Raw genomic sequence first — 20,796 nt, forward strand, 5'->3', positions numbered from 1 at the left:
GTGTTAATTTCACAAGGCTAGGGGCTCTCTGAGGGCTGGCCTGAGACTGAACCGTCGGTATAATCTTTGTGATCAGCATGATTGCCCTAAAACCAGAATTTCACACCCTGGCTTCCCAGCTCCTGGATCACAACCGGCTGGTAGAGCAGTGGGGCCGGAGAGCTTCTCTTGGGAAGGAAAAGGGGCCCCCAGATACCTGTTGTGGCTTCTGGTGGCACAGGTGATGATGAAGTATGCAGGGACGTGGTGGCTGGCTCGGGAGCTGTGGCGAGGGCTGTCTCAGGGAGGGACAGAGTGGGAGGAGCCCCCAGGCTCACCCGGGCTCCAGCAGTGGCTGTCCCAGGACCACCATTCACAGGTGAAGCATACATGAGAGTGAGGGGAGGGGTGACTGTGTGAGTAGAGGGATGAGCAAGCCTGTGGATGAGAGGAGCCCAAGAGAGAGAGATATGTGAACAAGAGAGACTGAACTTGGAGGAGAGACAGATGGACGGGCAGAAAACTGGACAGACGGATGGGATACCTGGAAAAGGAGGACCAAGGGCGGGGCTTCAGGAGAATTAAAGTGAAAACCACGTGGGGTCAGAAAGTGGTGGAGAACACGTCTGTGTCTAAGGCTTTCTCACCCTGGGCTGGGACTCTCCACCAGAACCCGGGAGGGAGAGAAGGGATGAATTAGGGCCCTTCCAGGTGCTTCCCTCACCAAGGACAGCGGATGAAGGAGAACAAGTGCTCCCCAACCCCAAATGCGGACGGGACCCAGGACATCAGGGCCAGGAATACTCACTGGTGGTAGTTGGGGCCACAGCTCCATAGGTGTAATCTGTGGAGAGAAGGCGAGAGGAGCTGAGCAAGAGTTGGGGTGAACATAAAGGATTAAGGGAGAGGGGGGATGTAGGGAGCTTTGTGGGGAAAGCAGAGGGATAGAGGGGAGGGGTGTTCAGGGTGGAGGCAACGACATGGAAGGTGGCTGGACCCAGTGATCACACAGTGATGAGAAGACTGATCCCAGACCAGGAGCATAGAGAGATGGATCATAGCTCACTTTAGAGCAATGGAGGCAACACAGAACTCTGACTGGGAGAGAGAGTGTGGCTGTAGCACAGCCCCTCACCACTGACGTAGAGGCTGTCCCCGTCCAGGGTGAGGGGAGCCCAGGTGGGCGACGCCCTGGGTCTCATGGCTCAGCTCCCTGTAGAGTCGCTCTCCGTCCAGCCTGGGACCAGCGGGGGTCAGAGTGGAAGGTGCAGATGATGTCCACCCCAGTGGCTGCCCCACCCTTCTCAAGCCTGGGGGAGGGAGAACCTGGGGACATGGAATACTGAGCAGGGGTCCTTCTGGGTGTGGAAAGCGAGAGAGGGGAAGGGAAGAGGCTGAGGGAGAGGCTGAAGGGGCTGCTCTGATGTCTGGAGAGGCTCTCCTCGGTGTCTCCCATGTGAGACAACCCCCTCACAAGTAAGGCCTGACTTCCTTTAGGATGTGGAGGGGGGCCTGTGAGTGACAAAGAAGGGTGAACACACAGACCTGGGTGAGGGGGCGCCTGCAGGTCTGCACGGACAGCAGCGAGGAGAACAGTCAGTGCCCTGTGCCATCTGACACATGCAGCAAGAAAGTACCGTTACGTTCTCTCGGTTCTACACTCCAAGGTCTTTTCTTTCTACTTCTTTCCTGCTCCACAGCCATCACCCAGGCCTAGGGAACAGTCACCTTATTCCTCATCTTATTCCCAGCACCTCCCATCTCGCCTCTTAAGTCTACATTCTTAACCATGAAGTCCATCTGAACCCACGTGCTTAGACCAAACGCTAATCACATCCTCCTTCTACTCGCATCTCTCCAGAGTCTTCCCACTGGTCTTAGAACAGAGTCCCAAGTCACCCCTGATCTGGTCCTGCCTGTCCCCCCTCGCCGGTGTGGCTCACACCCCTCCCCCTGTGTTGACTCAGCTCAGCCATCCCTCTTCTCAGTTCATGGACACACCAGGCTCTCTGCTTCAGGGGTGTCCTCATGCAGGTCCCTCTGCCTGAAACGCTCTCTTGAACACACTCCCACACCCTCACTCCAGTCTAACCCTCCAACTAGCTAAATCCAGTCCCATCTCTAGCTCTCAAGCTAAATATCAGTCCTTCTCAAGAGGGCTTCCCTGTCCCCTCAGGTTGAGTCCCCTTGTGCCAAACTCCCACATCACTCTCATCATTAACTGTCTAAAATCCAAATTCCCAAATACAATATAAATTCCACGGAGGTGGGACAAGGTCTCTCTGGTTCTCCAGGTCCCCATGTATGTGGCCCAGGGCCTGGCTCATCAGATGAGGAACCATCCCGGTTTGTCTAGGACTGCCCTGGTTTGAACACTAAACGTCCTGTGTCCTGGAAAACCCCTCTGTCCTGAGTAAACAAGGATGGTGGGTCACCATAAATTATAAACTCAAAGACTATCTATTGCATGACAAGCACACATTCCCCTCAAGAACATCACAGGAAAGCTAGAATGAAAAAGGCACACACACACATACACACACAATTAGTAGAGGCCAACAACTAAATACAAAATTACTTAACAAGATTCTCTGCAACGTGAATCACCAGACCGTTATTTCAGAAAAGTTTCAAGAAACAAAGTTAATTCCCTTTAGAAGACAAAGTGGTGAGGACAGTCTTTTTAGAGACTAGTGCCCTGCCCTGCAATCTACAGTGTTGCTTAGTACTCCTCCCAATGATTTGAAATGGCATAAAGAAAAAAATGCTCAAAATAAATCTGGCTACTGGCAAATTCAATGTTAAATTTGTTATTAATACAAAGAAGTTCCAATCATCTTTTTCCCTGAATGCTCCTATATTTCAAATTTTTGTGGAGGATTTATAGGACTTTAGAAGTCAAGTTGAATGGGTCTAAGGAATGTTGCTGAGTATCCCTGCTAATATTTAATGGGATGTCTTCTAATACTACATACACACGCAAAACATTTCTGTATTTACATTATATATAAATCCTGACTTTTGAGTATTATGCAATGCAAGTAAATCTATATTTTCTACTATAATACACATTTGCAGTTATTTACACTTGTTTTATGTGTTCTTATTTGCATATAACTGTACTTACTGAAATATTTACCACACACAGCTTACCGTCTTTCCCTTGAATATAATCCATCAAACATCAATAATTTTTCTCAAGATACCCTCACTCTCAGTGTCCATGTGGTGACAACCTGAGCCCAGGAAAGCCCACTGGCAGGTCTTCTGCACAGCGGAGGCTGCCGGAACCTGTTGGTACCAGGTCCACAGGGTACTCACCTGGTCACACAGAAATCCATGGATCAGCGAGGACAGGTGGACCCTGAGCCTGGTTTCACCTCAAACTTGAGCTCCACGGATGTTTTCGTGTCTGAGGGGGGGAAAAAAAAGCGCAAACAAGCTTTTGAGGCCTTTTATAGGGTGTTGGATGGAAAGTTCACCCCATTCACTTTTCTTTTTTGTATTTACTGATTTAACTGTAACTGTTGGCTGTGACTGAATTTTCCCGATTCCTATGCAGTCACCTGCTCCCCAAGATGGGAGGAAGCAGCTTTGTGCTGTGTGCACTTGAGTCACTCAACTCACTTGGCTGGACAGAGACTTTTTGGTGACTCTGGGCCCTTTAAACAAGCTTGTCATTTAGGGACCCTGTAAGTGGCTCGATGACTTGTAAACAATTCCCACACTTCATTCAAGGCTCGGGAGATTTTCAGGCCGTGGAGCAGGTTTCCCAACCTCGGCACCACTGACATGTGGGGCCGGATGATTCTCTGTCGGGCTGTCCTGGGCCCTGGAGGACGCTGAGCAGCATCCCTGCCTCCCCCTCTAGATGCCAGGAGCGCCCCCATTAGTAACAACCCAAACACCGCCTCCAGACGCGGATAAGCCACCTGCGGACAAAATCACACGGTGACGGTGACGGCGACTCTGAGGAGGGGCCGGCGGCGCCCGGAGCCGGGAGGAACAGCAGCCTCGGGCGCCCTGAGCGAACAGCCCGGGGGAAACGGGGCTCCGGGGGGACGGAGGGACGCCGGGCCGTGACGGGGCTGCCCGCGGCCCAGGCCCCTCCCTGGACCGCGACCGGAGCCGGGACCGCCCGCCGCTTACCGCGCGTCGCCCCTTCGGCCGAAGGTCCACGGGAATGCCGTCCGCGCCGAGAAGACTGGACACACCGCGCAGACCTCCCGCTCCATCCACGGCGCCCCCTGCGCTTCCGCTTCCGGTCTCGGGCGGGCGTTCGGGGAGGACGCAGGTTCGGGGAGGACGAACCTTTGGGGGCTCTGGGTTGAGGCGGCGGGGGGGGGGGGGGGGGGGGGGCAGGGGGCGGGGCAGGGCGGGGCCGCGCACCCCAGCCTCGGGGGAGGTGTCTAGTTTCTAGAGTTAATGTGAGGCCGGGCCGCGGGCTGGGTCAGCACCAGGGACAGGGAGCAGGTCTAGGGGCGGGGCTGTGGGTGGAAATCAGTTCTAGGGGCGGGGCTGTGGGCGGGGACAAGGGTGCGGGCGGGGCAAGGGGCGGGACCAGGCTGTGGGCGGAGCCAGGCCCGAGCCTTGTGCGGAGACCAGTTCCAGGGGCGGGAAGAGGCGGGGGTGGGGCTGGAATAAGTCTGGCCGACTTCACAGTGGGAGGAAATCAGCTCCAGGGGCGGGGCTGGAGGCAGGGCTTTCCGTGGACCCCATACTGTACAGGTAGCTGGATGTTGAACAGCTTTTCTTCATTCATTTCCTCACGTTTATACAGCCTCATAGAATGATGTGCCCATATTTAGAATTATAAATTTTTTGTGCGTGTTTGCTGTTCTTAATTTCATTAAAAAATTGGGTCATATATTCACATTTCTCTACAACTTACTGTCCCAAGACAGTAGATAAGGACATAACGCTATTTTAATTTTAATTTAAAAATCTGGGGGGAGGGAGGCCACTACGTCGTAGATGCACGTATAGGAAAACTTCAAAGAGTGGTGCAAAGTCAGTAAAATATTCTCACTCTATCACTGTCTCCCAGTCCTTTTGCACAGAGATAAACATCCTTTTCTCCTCTATCCTTCCAGACATACTGTGTATATGTGGGCCTGTGTATATGTTCAAGCCCAAGAGTGAGGTCCCCAAGCAAAACCTGAAGCCCATGAATTGTCTCATGCGTCAGAAGTTACTGAAAAGAGATTTAAATTTCTGGTGGAAGGAGATGAACTAGTGATGAATCCATAGGAAGACAACAAAGAAATAAGGGAATTTTACCATTTAAAAGGTCAAAGGAAAAAGTGAGAAAGAAAATGTGTTCATAATATCTGATGTAGCACATCTCTGGATAAGATTCGTATGCTATAAAATGGTAAACACTTATAAAACAGTAGACATTGAATTTTGATTTATCCTAATTCATTAAATAGTTATATTGGGCAAGGGGAATTATGTTTTTAATGTATGTAAGAACTCTTCATGCTGATTTTTTCAGAGAAGAAAGAAACTATAAATAGTCAAAAGATGAAAAATGAAAAAGTGTATGAGTAGCTAATATAGAAATACAGATTTTCAACCAGAAAATTAAAAAAGTTGTTTTTGGAACCAGAGTCAAGAGTGGGGAAGGTAGCTTTTCATTATAAGGCTTGAAGTATTATTTGAGAGATGTGCGTATAGACACACACACACGCACACACACGGGAGCCTGAATTTGTATTCCAAAGGGATCCTCTAACTCTACAAATAATTTGTTACAAGGATTCACTTTACAACAGTAGAACATATTTTGAAAACTACAGACTTCAAGCCAAAAAAAAAGCTCTCATCATCCCGGTGAAAAATGAATGGGGCATCACTTTCCAACCGACATGGTGATAAGCATTTTACACACATTACTCTTGAGTATTTTCACAGCAACCCATAGGAAGATGGTATTATCTATCTCCATTTTGCAGATGAGGAAATTGGTGACAGCATATTGCTAAAATTTTCATATAAGTTCTCAATAGATATTGTTTTATGTTAAAATTGTTTATTGAATTTTCTTTTCATTAATAAAACGATATATGCCATTCTTACAAATAAGCAAAGGGCGTGTAAAAACAATTTAGCAAAACGACAGTTTCCTTTTGATATAATTAAATAGAACAATCACTTTATTATTTTTCTGCTCTCTGCCTCACATCTAGGAAGATATTTCCTATCCTAAAGGCTTACTAGAAAACTCTACTAAAAATCAAGAATCAGGGAATACCCATATTATGCAAGGTTCCTGAATACATGCAAAAAAAGCCATTATAACAAGTTTTTGTACAAAAATCTTAGATCATTCATGAACTGATAACAACACAAAACATGATTAGGCAAGGTAGTTCTGTAGAATGACAAATATTTAAACTTTAGACATTTAGAAAGGTAGTTCATTACAGTAACTAATGTGTATAAGAAGAAATTTTTCAAACTCATTAAGTGCCAGGAAAACGTTTGACAAATGCACTGCAATATTATTCAGAATAGCCAAGAGATGGAAACTACCTAATTGTGCATCTGTGGGTGAAAAGATTAAGAAAATCTGGGGCATCTATACAATGGAATATTATTCAGCCTTAAAAAGGAAAGAAATCCTGTATTCAGAATTGCTTGCCTGGATCATTTCAGTAGTCATGTGCTTTCTTGCTTAGCCCCCTCTGGTCCATTCACCAACCAGAAACCAGGGTGATCCTTTCACAATGTAAGCGCCACGACCTCTAATGGATCCCTAAAAGAGATTTTGGAGGTAGACTTCCTGGGTACCAGCTGTGTGACCTTGGACAATTATATAACCTCTAATATTCCTCATCCATACAATAGAGGTTAATAGTATTGTCTCCATAGCATTGTTGTGAGGATTAAATGAGTGAATACGTGTCAGACGCCTAGAATGTGCCTGGCACATGGTAAGGCAACATGAAAAATTTAACTGTAAATATAACCAAATTAAATATTGTGATGGCCTCTTAATTAAGTTGAACAATATGAAATTTCTAATATTCAACCATTTTGACCCATTATTATTGTTGAATAAATGATAAAACTCAGTCTAGGCAGGTTGTGTAGAGTCAAAAAGGATCGGATAAATGAAAATATTATTAGAAAAAATAAGCTGAAATAGATTGCTTTGCAATTTACAAAGCAGTTTCTCATACTTTGTTTCATTTAATCTCTAGAGAATGCTTTTCAGGGTATTATTACCACTGACTCTGAAGGAGTAACTGACTTGCCCCGAATCACACCACATTAAATAACACAATTAGAGTGGAAACATCATTTCGAGTATAAATCCCACATGATATTTTGTTTTCCCTTCATAATATCATCCGTCCTCTCAAGAAAGTGATGAAATAATGCTGATTCATAGGAACTTAGTCTTAAAGAGACATACTCTCAGATGATAAACACTATGTCTTTGAAACAGGGGTGTTGCGAGAAGAAACATGGGACCCATGCTTTCTGGGTTTTCAAGTCCATACTTAGAGTTCTGGGAAAGAGTAAAAGAAGGGAAAGGGTGAAAAATAGTCCAGAATGAAAAATGCTTGACGTATATGTAACTTTATTGATCACCTCAAGATTCTCTTTTTGTTTATGGTCTGTGTCACCCTACTAGAATATAAATGCTCTTAGGGTAGATCACTGCTATCTTGCAGCAAATGGTAGGGACTGAGTAAATATTTATTAAAGGAATGAAAGTGGCCTTGAATACATCTGCTCTTGACTCACCAGAGAACAGCCCCATACTAGGCAAATGGCATCATTAGTATAATTTTAAAAATCATGTCCTCATTAACTCGTAACCATGGATTCAAGGCTCCCATTTATTTCATACTTTCGAAGTACAGAAGAATTCTGGTGTATTAGGGAATGTATCCACAGCCTTGCTGTAAAATAAAGCAAGACTTTTTGGCCCATTGATTGCTGGTTCCAGCAGGGCCCATCTCTATACTTACCTCTAAACAATTAACTATAGGTTTATTATCCCAATGAACAGCAATTTGGTATGGAACCTGTTTTATCAGTGTCATGCAAAAGTAGACATTTGATATGTCTTTAAGTGGTGATATGGATAATAATGTTGATGCAGAAGAAGACAACTAAAAATTCTCTCTGATCTTTGTTAAGTGTATCTGGGTGAAGGGTATCTTGGAATCACTGGATTTCAGACCTCAAAAAGACTCATCCAACTCTTCATGTTACAGGTGAAGAAAATGAGGTCTAAAGATGTTAAGAGATTTGACCAGGACTAATTCCTGGGACTAGAGAGAGATCCTCTGATTCTCAGCTGGCCACATTGTCATAGCATCTCCAGCTCCAAACAGCCAAGAGAAGCAAGGCTGTTGATTTCTAGGTAGAAGTGATTCCCCTGCACGTTTTTACTTTCTCTCTCTTAGATGCCTGCTCTGCCCTGACAAGGAATTTATCTGATGTTTACGCTACACTTAAGAAGAGGAAAATGCTCCTGGCAAACATTATTGTGATTCGGTGTGGCACTGGAGAGCGCAGTCATGAAAAAATGAGAATCAAAAGAATAAGAGGTAAATAATATTAGAGAAGAAGAGAAAATCTATTATTTGAGTGGGACATAACTTATAAAGTTTACAACTGGTAAATAAGTTGAGTAATGTGAAAGGAAGCTAGATTCCTATATGAAACATCAAAAATACTGTTATATGAGCAAGAATTAGTTTAAGCACAAAGGAAAAGAAAGGGTGAGTCCACTGTATCCTCCTGACCTGGGACGCCCATAGTTTCCTGCCCTTGGACATTAGAGGTGCTGGTTCTCAGGCCTTCAGACTTCAGCTGAGTTATACCACCAGCTTTTCTGGTTCTCCAGCTTGCAGATGGCAGATTGTGGGACTTCTCTGCCTCCATATTCCTGTAATACATCTCCACATCTCTATGTTTATATATATTCTATTTCTATTTCTCTAGACAACCGTGACTAATACACGTGGATGACAAAGTCCATAGTAGGTGCACAGAGAGGAACTTTCGCAAAGCAAAGGAGGCTCCCCCACCCCACAGGAGAAAGCAACTCATCCTATCCTGGCAGCATGCATCAGCACATGCACGCGCGCACACACACACACACAAACACAGCTAACCTTAGAAATGTACTCAAGCTCAAACTCTCTCTCTCTGCCCTATAGGTCATCGCAGTGGTTATTTCCACATGGCATGTTATAAATTCTTTGCAGTTTATTATGTCTTTCCTCGCGTTAAGACTAGGTCAAACAGGGGCGGTGAGTCTGTTTAGCTTTTTTGTAGATCACAGGTTTTACACCAGAGTTTTGCATGTAGTAGGTGCTCTATAAATAGAACGACCAAATAGTTTTCTCTCCAAACTGGAACATATTGAGGAATGAAAAGGGTAGTATTAATAATTATGATAGGACAACAGGAAAAATATCTGCTGAAGACAGAAATTGAGGATTTAAAAGGTAAGGTGAACTGATCAGTTTTACATTTTAAACAGATCACTGTAACTAGAATCTCGTAGGCTGATTACAGGGAGAGAGGATTTGGAAATCTTAAGCTGTAATTGCCAATTTATTGCAGTATACCAGAAAAACTTGATATCTTTGCATAAATGTAGTTAAGTGGATGGGTTTAAAATATTTCAGGAAGTGAACTTCTAGTATTTGAATTAGATAGGTAGGTAGGTAGTTAGGTAGGTAGGTAGATAGATAGACAGATATAATATACGAGCTCTTTTTGTGTGCCAAGCCATATGAGAACACTGTTGAGGGAAACATCTAGAAAATCTACATTAGTCATGTCTATATGGAGTATCCCATTTAGTGAGAACTGAATATTGAAAGAAAGAGATGATGCACATATAAGTAAAGTAGAAAAAAATATCAACAAAGAGGAAAAATGGAGTTTTGTAATTTAGGTTGCTAGAGCAGGAGAGTTCACTGTGTGGGAATGGTATTTTGTGTCATTTCGGAAAGGTGATTAGAAATGATTCAAAAGTGAAGAATCTGTAGGAGGATACAGGAGGGTGGATGGATGGGTCATTGATATGAATGTGGGGTGGCAGAGTGTCCAGAATGACACTCAGGGACAGACAGGATATTAGCACAAACAAGTGAATTTGGGAACGCTGAGAGAGAAGTGAATTATTTGGGAAAGTGTTTTTTTCAATTTGGAACCTGGACACTGTGAGTCGAGTCATCGCTGATGGGCTGAGTGGGCAGGTTGATATTTGGGTCTGGGGGGCAGAGTCAGATCTGTGCTGATTCTTTGAACATTTTTAGCTCATTAGTGGTATTTGAAGCCAGTGAAATGGATATGATTGCCTAGTAGGAGGGTGCAGGTGGACAGCAGATGTCAGAGCAGGGCTGACTTCTGGGAAGCATCAGGCATTGTGGGTTGGTTATAAAGAGAAGCCAACAAGTGACTCAGGAAGTTTGGAGCAGGAGAAGGACAGTGTAGCACTGGTGGATCCCAAGGACAAATGAGCTTTCTAAAGGAACTTGAAGGCCACAAAGTCACATGCTACTGCAGGACATGGCAGACAAATAATGAAAAGGCCACATTGGAATAGTAAGAGCCGTGACCTGTGAGCTAAGCAAGAGAAGCATCCACAGAAGGGGGACATGGGATCGGTTGCCAGTGTGGAAACAGAGGCATTGGGATGTAAGTGAACTTTTCACAAGGAGTCCCTGGCAGGAGGAGGAGAGGGAGGACATCGAGGGTGAGGGGCATTAGGAACAATGGATGAGGGATTGGTTTGTAGATGGTAGAGATTTGTGCATATTTGAAACATGAGGCATGATCCCAGTAGGGAGGTGATTGAAAGTACTGCGAATATTGAAAGCATGAGGTCATTGAAATGGAAAGATGAGATGAAAATCAGAATGGTTTTAGCTAAGAAAGAAATATATCTGTATAAAACAACAGAAATGGTGTGATAAATGAATTGCTTATGTGGAAAATTTCTAGATCTGATGACTAGAGTGTGAAATAGTTCTTGTGTGGTGGTTAACAATTTGTCTGTGAGATATGAAGTAGGTCAAGAGAAAATAGTTTTATGGAACTCAAGAAATGGAAAGAAATTAACAGAGCATTCAGGAAGCGTTAGAGAATGCATGGAGGCCCATTGGTTGCTGCTGATTCTCTGTTGGGACCCCCAGGCTCCTCGTGTGCTCTCTCTTCAGCGGTGATCCTCAGTGCAGGTGTCAACATGGCATGGCAGGAATTTGGAATCATCCAAAGTCAGAGGCTTGCAGGGCAGATATGATGAGAGTAAAGAATTAGGGAGCGTTGTCCGTGGGTTATTGAAATGATGGACCACAGAATCCAAGATTAATAGGGAGGAGTAGGAAGAGAGAAGGAAGAGAGCCTTGTTAAGATACTCTAACTGGAGTAATCTATTTTCTTAAAGAATGGTTGTATACGGTAGAGTTCTTTGTGTAAAAACTAGAAATGTGGAAATTTGTGGTGAGAATGTGGTGTTTCTGAGTTACTGATTTACAAGCAGGAGAATTTTGGGTGAAAACAGGCTCTGGGTGTGGAAGTGAGTATCTAAGGGTGGAAGAGTGCGTGATTTCATTAGAGATGGGACACTCAAAGGAGTTATGGAGTCCTTGGATCTCTGTGTCCCAATAACGTAGGTTACAGGGTACCAGCATGTGTATAGTTGTCAATGATAGAGAAGGGAAGAGAATAACATCCTTAAGCAAGACGGAGGAGGCAAGTTGGTCTGGATTTGCACTGATAGTGACACATCAGCTTGATAGTGTCCCAGAATCCCGTTCTCAACGTCTGATGCCTATATCAGCAGCATCAACATCAGCTGGGAACGTCTTAGAAATGAAAATTCTCCGTTGCCTCCCCAGACCTACTTGGGTTGAGTTCCAGCAATCTGAGTTATAAAAACTCTGCAATGATTGTAATGGACAGTATGATTTGAGACACATTTCTCCAGGGAGAGAAAGAGGGTGCAATATCCAAATGAGCTGCGAACATTCTCCATGGATGGTAGTCTTCATGCTCCTCTTTGTTCCAATTTTGCATTTTATTCTGTTTTTAAAGAGAAAGCTCAAAAAATATGTCCTAACTTCATAGTAGAAACAATGAGACCATGAAACTAAAACCAAGTAGAAAACTGAAGTTCTATGCAGTCTGAAGGCTGAGCAGCTGTATATTCCAGAGGTCAGTTACTAGAATCACTTCCCATCCTGGCAGTGAGGTCATGTGCAGTCAATGGGAGGAGACCTTGGAGAATCCCCAGCAAGTCTGTGGATACAGGAGACTGCAGGGACTCCAGGCCTGCAGCAGTGAAGGAGAACTCTTAAGTCCTTTGGATTCACAAATACCTTAAAAACAGTTGCACTGGGGTGTCCAGGTGAATCCCTGGGCCGTGGCTGAAGCTGAGGGGTCTGCACACCAGCCCTGAGCCCACCCCTGGCCAGTGTCCATATTGGGCAGAGATGAGTCCTGGTTTGGGTCTGGGTCTCTCATAGCCCCTCTGCAGGCAACGAGCATCTTTTGGAGATATCAGGAGACAGACACAGAAAGTGAAGAAAAGCATGGGAGGGAGTGACTGTGGCCTCGAGGGCAGACGAGATTGCCCGGGAGGCAGAGAGAGCAAGGAGCCAAGAAAGGCATCCTGAAAACACAGTGAGAAAAGCAACATGGGTGCTGAAGAAAAAGAGAGTGATGTGGTTGAGAAATTCCCCATGAGACAGGCTTGACTCTCACAGCATCTCTTTGTAACGTCCGTCGTGATCTTTACCTTTCATGATAACATCAATTTTTATTTACCATGATTTTTCTTCCTTTTTATATTAAAATTGATAGGATAATCGATGCTGAGGAATTAGTGTTTTGAACTTATATCTGTTTTTTCATTGAGTGTTAACTCAATGAAGAGATGATACCTACTTGAATGAGATTTATCTTTTAATATATATTAAATCTGATTCCATAAATTATTCTGATTTTGCATGTAATTTTTTTTTTTTTTTAGCTGAGGGAGATTCACCCTGAGCTAACATTTGTTGCCAATCTTCCTCTACTTAGTATGTGGGTCACCGCCACAGCATAGCTGCTGAGTGTTGTAGGTCCACACCTGTGAACAGAACGTGGGCTGCCAAAGCAGAGCTTGCCAAACTTAACCACTAGGCCAGGGGCCAGAACTATGATTTTGCATCTAATTTTAACATAAAATCCATCAATCTTTCTCTTCTTTGTCACATGTTAATTCAGACATAGGTCATTTCTGTATCATGAATTAAGTATCTCTTGTTTGTTACCTGGCAAACCTGTGTAGCTTTGATTTTGGAATCTTAAAAATGAGCATACCCCCTGGGGGCATTATTTTCCCCGTAGAGAACCTTGGCAGCAGACTCATTGCCTTCCTTCCCACACTAGATCCAGAGTCGTGGAAATGTGTTCACCTTGCACACAGCACAGAGCACATAGGAATTACTCCACAAACATGTGGTAAGTGAACAGTTGGTGGCATCATCAGGTCATTCACAGAACGAGACTGAGAGAGAGCTTCCTTAGGTCAGGAAGGAGAAGCATTCCTTTATATTTTCAATCAATGTTTTAATTTGTAACATTGTAACGTGAACACCGAGTATACTATTTGTATCAAAATTGTGTTCTGAAAGTTTTCAAAAATCTCTAAATCTCAGAGTAGAGGAAAATCAACCTCTGTGAACCTGTCACTTGCTTCAAAAATTATCAACTCGTATACCATCTGGCTTCGTTTATCCTCACACCCACCCCGCTAGAGTTAACCAGCTGAGATGACTGAGAGCGCATCATTTCAGCTATAAATATTTTCAGTTTCTCTTACAGATGAGGGATTTTTTGAACACAAACACACTAATGTTATCACACACAAAAATAAAAGTGTCATTCCTATAATCAACTATCTGGTCAGTATCCAAAGTCCCCCAGTTTTCTCAAGATGATTTCCTGGTTTTGCATTTTATTGGAGTCAGGATCTTTAAAAAACCCTTTTTTTGCAATTGCTTGATGTGTTTCTGAAGTGGCTTTTACTCTCTTACTAGTTCATGCATCTTGATGTTTGGGTGGGATATGCCTGTGTGTGTTTACATGTCTACACCAAGCTGTGAATTCTTTCTTTCCTGGATGGCAGTGCCCTGGCAGGAAGGGCCTGTGCTGTGGGAACCAGGATTTCTACTCTGCATCTGGCTGAACTGAAAAGGCGTCCCTGGGTGACACTTGCAGCCTTCAGAAAGGAGGGGGAAGAAGTACCAAGGAATTCAAGACAATGGCCCTTGTCTTACAGGGTGTTTCCAGGGCATGATGTTCAAAATGCCGGGTGGTAACCCTTTAGCTCCTAGTCGTAGGGTGGATTCTGGGTGTGAGCTCAGAGTAGTGTCTGTTTACCACCCATGTGGGAAGCGTTTCAGTATTTTAATTGGTAAGTTTGTGTCTGTTGTGTCTGTGTTGTCTAAGATGGGTTGCATTCCCCTGCTGGACCCACTCCTATACCTGCCCCTCTCGTGCCTCATCTTTCAAAACTCCCAACAGGCAAGTTTCACATCCCTGTAACACACATCCACATAACCACAGCACAGACTGGGGAAAAGAACACAGTCATCCCAGGGGCTACGTGCTCTATGCGCTCAGGCCCAGCTGCCCCTTTGGGACAAGTCAGTAACAACACGACTGAGTGTGTAAACTAGTGACTGTCTGAGACCATGGACCTCAGAACACCAAGGTCCCAGATGTCACCCTAGGCAGCAATGGACAGTGTGGGTCATTCAGTGGCCAGGATTAAGGTCTATTATCTTGGCAAACCAGAGGTCACCCCGATCCATCAGGCCCAGCCAGGGAGGAATGGCCACGATGTACCTGACAGAGAGGCTGGGGGCCTTCTACGGAATTTCTGCCCAAAAAGAATCATATAAGGAAATGCGGGGATGCTGGAAATCCTAGTTCACAGGGAGTGGCGAGGTTTATGGAAGAAAGTCCTGTTGTAGGTTTAAAAGCTGCCTCATGAATCTTTTCCTCTGGATATGAAACAAGTGGGAAAAGGACTTCCATGGCATGGGCCAGGATCCCAGGAGGATTCCAATCTAGGCGAAGGGTGAACAGGGAGCCCTAGAGGCGGCCTGATGGGGATGTCCTGTCGGCCCTTAGTCCATCAGCACATGGTCTTCCTCTGGCCTTGTCTTTTCCACATGCAAACTTTTATCTTTTTACATTTTTTCCTCATTTAGTGTTGATGCAAATCTAGAGACTGATTAGAAAACGGTAACTTCCAATAGTTGGTCAAAAGAAACCTCAATGGGAGAAGCAGAAAACATCCTTCTTCCTGGAAAGCTGTAGAAAGACAGCCGCTGCCCTGGGGAAGGACATGGTCCTGGCAAGTGGTATTTGAAAGACATCTACATTTCAGTGGTTGTTGCTCTGCCTGGGAAAGTCCCTCCAACCTCTACATCCAGGGAGATCTGAGGGGCTGTCTCTGCTCCTGGCCCAGGTGAACCACACTGAAATGCACCTGTCCTCTGAGGAAGGGGGACTTGAGGGTGTCATTCAGTAGCCAGGGAGGGGACTGGCCGTCCTCCCTTCTCCCACATACCATAAGCTCTGACCATACATGAGTTCTTAATTCAAGGCGGAATGTGAGATTCTGTGTCTCATTTACATGAGCATAAGCAGTGAAAGAACCACACCACAACACCCAGGCTGTGACAGAAACAGAACTTACTGCAACATTCAAATCTGATATTTACTCTTAAACATATACTAATGCTCCTCCTCAATGGATAAACAGTCCCTGGGGTGCAGATGTCAGGGATTTGGAGGGGGGTCGTGCCCTCCGCCTGGGGCTTTAGGGGAAACCAGGGAAAGTCTTCAGATGTCCTCCTTCACTTGGGGTGGGGGGGTAAGAGCTGACCCGGTGCACCCCGAGGGTCCCAGTGGCCCTGCTGCTCAGGAGGAGCTGCACTTGTGGTCTCCAGAGGGTTATGGCTCCTTGCCAAGGGCACGGTGGCTGAAGAGAAGAAACAGACTATTTTGGGGAACCTTCCTGAGATTCACGGCACACCTCCCTGCCCCACAACACTCTTATCCAAACCCTGTGCCGAGTGCTCAGTCCATCAACAGCACCTCGTTTGTCCCTGATGGGGGAGGCATCATTTAGCATCACTCATTTAAGAGGAGGCAACCGAGTCCCAGAGAGGAGAGGGGAGCGGCCTGTCCCAGGCCTGGCCAGCACTGGAGCTGGGATCCAGGCCCATGCTTAGCCCGAAGCTGTACTGAGCCCCTGGATTCAGTCGCTGCTGCTCCTGACACTCACTCGGCCCTGAACTGGAGGATGTCCGGTTCCTCTTTCTCCTGAAGAGCCGCATTTTGCTCGTCTTCTGGTGTGTGGGCTCCAGCCGGCAGGAGAGGCAGTAGCTACAGGACAGAGTGGCCTGTGAGCTACCAGGAGCCGCACCTCAGGTGTCCCTCCCAGAGCCTGCCAGCAGCTGAGTCCCGGTGCCCCATGGGTCACCACGCAATGAGGTCTGGGGCTGATCAGGGAGCCAGGCCCCACGCTCTGCAGCCGGCCGGCCGAGAGAGTCTGGCCTGCCCTCACCCAACTCCTGTGCCCCTCACCTCTCATCAACACTGAGGGGCTCCATCGCCTGGAACCAGGCCCCAAATCGCTCCTCGGGATTCAGGTCATATTCACTTGCAGCCTGCTGGAGCAGCTGGATCTTCCTAATGACTTTGTATTTCTGGGAGGAAGGACAGGATGCAGACAGGTCCCGGGTGGGGAACCCTGCCAGGGACTTGTGCGGAGTGAGGATCTGGTCTGGGGTCTGTGCTCACTCGGGAACCCTCCTTCCTTCCCACTCCATTCAGGACTTGCCTGTCCTCACAGTTGGCTTGAATTAGTTCCTCATCCAGGAAGGTGTCCTTGATGCCAGCCCCTCCCGCACCCGCCAACGTGATGGGATTCCCAGCTTTGTAGCATCTAACTGTCCCAACAAATATAAGACCCGAGGGATGAGGACACGTGACATCTTGCCACGGGAGGTCTGTGATTTCCACTTCCCCACCCTCCCCACAGCTGCTGACCTCACGCCATTTCTGGAAGTTGACCAGATTTCCCTGGAAGGGAGACAGCCAATGTCCATCAGTAACGGCCCCCTAAGCCCATAACCAGCCCCCATCCCACCCCTTCTCAGGCTGCAGGAATGTCAGGGCCCAGCAGAGGGCAGACCTTCCACAAAGAGAACTTGACACTGGGCCAGGCTCTGGGCTCCAGAGCAGGAGGGACAGGGGAGCTGAAGCCAGAGACCTTGCAGCCCACCCATTTCTGATGACAGACGGGAAGACTGAGGCCTCAGGCAAAAAGGGACAGCTGGACCACAGATGTGCTTCCTCACTTGCAGGGGCTGATGGCACTCCCCCAGGGGCAGGGCCCAAGGGGGAGGCTGAATCCAGCTCAGACACAGCCTCCTGCAGCTTTGCAGGCAGGCAGCTATGAGCTTCACTAGTCCTGAGAGCCTGGTAGGGGGCTTACGCGGAGCCTCCATTCACGCATCACTAAGACGGGCCTGACTCTGACTCCCTAGCTCCCAGGGGTGGCCATGATGCTCTCATGAGAGGAGGTTTGCCAGGTACAGAGAGCTCAGGGCCCAGTGCAAGGCTCTCGCCTCCCAAACCACAGGATCCTGCTCCCTGGCCCCACCTCCAGGCTCACTCACTTGTAGATCATCCTCCATCCCAATGTCCAGCAGTTTCAGGTGATTGAGGAACGTGCCCAGGAAGGGGACGACACCCTGTGAAATCAGGGTGGGAGTGGGGATGAGTCCCAGCTCTCAGGTGCCCCCATGGACCCTCCCCCAAATCCCTTCACCCCAGCCTCCTGCCCACCGCAGACTCCCACAGAGAGCAGCCTAGGACCCTCAGCAGCCTCCCCCCTGTTGCACCCTCCAGGACCACCCAACGTCCCCCGTCAGCTACCAGGGGCGGCTTTTGGCAAATCCCAGGGTGTGCGGTCCCTGCCACTCCCCCCGCAAATCCATCTTGCGCCCAGCCATTCCAGGCCTCCTCCTGGTCACTTCCAGGGCAGGCATTTCAGGCTCTGGGGCTCCAGGAGCTGGGCTGGAGGAGGAGGGACCCCTCTCTTGGGGAGGCCTCCAGCCGTGAGGGGTGAGACCCCCTCCTCTGACACCTGGACCCTCCCCCTCAGGCCCCCTCACCTGCTGCTGCTGCCTCTCCTGGGCTCCCTGGGGGTCCATCTCTTGGGTGGCCCACACAGAGTTCACCTCCTGCAGGGTCAAGGACAGGCTCAGGGAGGCCATGCTACCTTCCCCGTGTCTCCCAGGCCCCTGATCCTGGACCCTGGACATCTGATGTCTATGGCGGCTCCCATTCCAGAGTGATCTGATTCTAGATCACTCCCAGCTCCAACACTCCCTCCTCTGTGCCCTCAGGCCTGCCTAGGCCCCTAAGCCTCTCTCCTCCTCAAGAAAGTGTGAGGAGGACTCCCATGCCTCCCAGGGTCCCCTGAGGACTGTGTCATCTGACTGTCACCAGTGCTCTCCCCTCCCCCCTCGAGGAGGAGGAGCACAAAGCCGCTGCACATTCCTCTCCCCCTTGTACCTCATCACCCCTGTGAGGCCTGCACCACAGATCATCTCCCTCCATTTCCCAGATGAGGAGACCGAGGCCCACAGAGGGGTGGTGACTTGCTCAGGGGCCATAGAGGAGAGACCACTCCCCCTCCCAGCCAGAGGCCCTGGCCCCCGGCCTTCACTCCTCCTCCAGACACACCTCTGACCAAGGCCCTGTCCTCTGGACTCTCGGGGTGTGTTGAGGCCCTCAGTCAGCCTGAGCCATGGATCGGGAGGCACAAGGTGTCTCAGGGGGCATATCCAACTGGCTTCTGCCTGTCCCAACCCCTGGGGTTTTCTGACTCCAGCTGGACCTGAGGCCATGCCAAAGGCCTCAGCTCCCTAGGATCCCCTCAGGATGGTCCCTGCACAGAACTCCTCCTTCATTCACTCAGGAAGGGGACCCCCTTGTGCCACATCTGAGTGACAGTGTAGGGGGTGACCAGGGCGTTGGGTGATGGTGACATTTGCATCCTTTTTTACTTGGAACCTTCTAATGTCCTGCCAGGAAGGTCCATTAAGAATCTGTAGGTTCCCCGATAATTCTCATTGCCATCTGGGGTGTATCCTTATCAACAAGTCACCTGGGGAGACTCTCACTGAGTTTTCAGCAGTAACCACTATCGGGATAGAGTGCAGAGTCCCAGAGAGCACACAGTTCTGTGCCAGATCCACCATTCGTTCCAAGGCTGGGCAGCCCCTGTGTCCACCTGGCCTGTGTGACCACACAGTGCCCGTCCCTGGGGCAGGCAGAGTGCCCTTCCCTGAGAGGTGCAGTGCAGATAGAAGGAGCAGCAGGGACCTGGCTTCCTGAGGACAGACCGGGCTGCTTTAGGAGGAAAGGAACCCCCACCCACTCCATCCACCCGCCAGCCTGGAGGAAGATGAGGGCCAGCTGATGGGCCCGCATGGAAGCTAGAGACCTGCTCATTCTGCCAGCTCCTCACCTCCTGGAACAGTCCAAAAAACACCACTCTATCCCATGACCAAGGCCTCCTGCCCCAAACAGTCCCCACCTGCCCTTGCAGCTCACACCACCTGCTTCCTGTCAATCTGGACAAAACAGACCGTTATGTCTCAGAGAAACTTTCAGTGAAAAACTAGCCAAAGCACACTCTGCCTGGTCCCTCCTCCCCCCTCCCCTCCCCTCCTTCCAGATCTCCAGCCTCCACGCACCTCCATGAGCAGCTTCCTGCTCTCCCGCTGGTCCGTTTTGCACAAGGTTTTAAATTTTTGGCAGTTCCTCCTGAGGAGGGAAAAAAGGAAAGAAACACTGTGGGGTGGTTTAAGGGTAAATCCCTTTTGTTTGAAAACCCAGAATTATCCAGACAGCCTGGATGAGCGTTTTCAATGTGTGCTCTGAGCCCTGAGGTCTCTGGGACTGGGGAGGGAGCTCTCCTGTTGTCACCTGGGGCCTTCGTTCTCTTATCTACTGAACAAATCTGTTTTAAACAGTCTTGATTTCAGGTGGACAGAGAGTTCTGTTGCTGCAAAGCAAACCCTTGAAAATGTTCAATTTAGTTCGAGCCAGGGTCTGGCACTTAGGGAAACTGATTCCTAAAGCAGAACCACTGGCCTAAGTTTCCAGAAAGACTCCAAGCCTCCCAACCAGGTCAGACCCTGTCCCCAGGGTTCACTGTCTCCCAGGATGTCCCAGCTTACTGAAGGGCAGTGGCAGCCCTGTGGGGGGTGTCTGGTTCACCCAGGTGGTGACGCATGGAGAGAGGCCTACGCACCTGGACACCCGTCCCCACGTCTTTTTTAAACGCTGAATGGAGGGGCTCTGCAGGGCCCAGAGGATGGCATGGAGTGATGAAAGGTTCCTCAGGCCTTTGCACTCCTGGGGAAGGGAAGGGAATGAGCTGTGAGGGGAGCTGGAGCCCTGCTTCCTCTGGCTTTGGTCACCTCATGGACGTCCCCTGTCCTGGATGAGACAGAGGCTCTGGAAACCTGAGAAGAGCACAGCTAGACCCTGATGAGGAACACTCCCAGGGAGGAGGATTTTAGCTCAAGCCAAGGAAGGAGCCCAGGAAGGGGTGAGCATCCCACCACTGGGACCAGGAGTCAGGTCATTGAGACACTGGCAGGAGGGGCCTAAGGACTGTGCAAAGGCTCAGACCACAAACTTCAATCCTGACAGCTGGAAAAGGAGAAGGGGCAGTTCCCACGACTCCAGAGA

The 20,796-nt window shown here is 48.1% G+C and overlaps 1 protein-coding gene and 1 long non-coding RNA gene across 2 annotated transcripts; both read right to left on the bottom strand.

Annotated features, from left to right (window-relative positions):
• Positions 1 to 272: 272 nt before the first annotated feature.
• LOC131403194 (uncharacterized) lies at positions 273 to 4,199 on the bottom strand. The gene is made up of 4 exons (XR_009219280.1): positions 4,129 to 4,199; positions 3,301 to 3,391; positions 788 to 823; positions 273 to 417 (listed from the first exon to the last, which is right to left on the bottom strand). It is a non-coding gene; the product is annotated as an uncharacterized LOC131403194 (long non-coding RNA).
• An 11,525-nt stretch (positions 4,200 to 15,724) lies between these two features.
• Positions 15,725 to 20,396, bottom strand: LOC131403189 (ral guanine nucleotide dissociation stimulator-like). Its single transcript, XM_058537500.1, has 7 exons — positions 20,354 to 20,396; positions 19,794 to 19,863; positions 18,204 to 18,272; positions 17,706 to 17,780; positions 16,609 to 16,730; positions 16,307 to 16,407; positions 15,725 to 16,018 (listed from the first exon to the last, which is right to left on the bottom strand). Exons 2-7 carry the CDS (start codon positions 19,797 to 19,799, stop codon positions 15,876 to 15,878), a joined length of 516 nt encoding a protein of 171 aa, XP_058393483.1. The 5' UTR covers positions 19,800 to 19,863; positions 20,354 to 20,396; the 3' UTR covers positions 15,725 to 15,875.
• Between the last annotated feature and the right edge of the window lie 400 nt (positions 20,397 to 20,796).

The sequence above is a fragment of the Diceros bicornis genome, unplaced genomic scaffold, assembly GCF_020826845.1.
Source record: "Diceros bicornis minor isolate mBicDic1 unplaced genomic scaffold, mDicBic1.mat.cur scaffold_55_ctg1, whole genome shotgun sequence".
NCBI classification, from domain to species: Eukaryota; Metazoa; Chordata; class Mammalia; order Perissodactyla; family Rhinocerotidae; genus Diceros; species Diceros bicornis.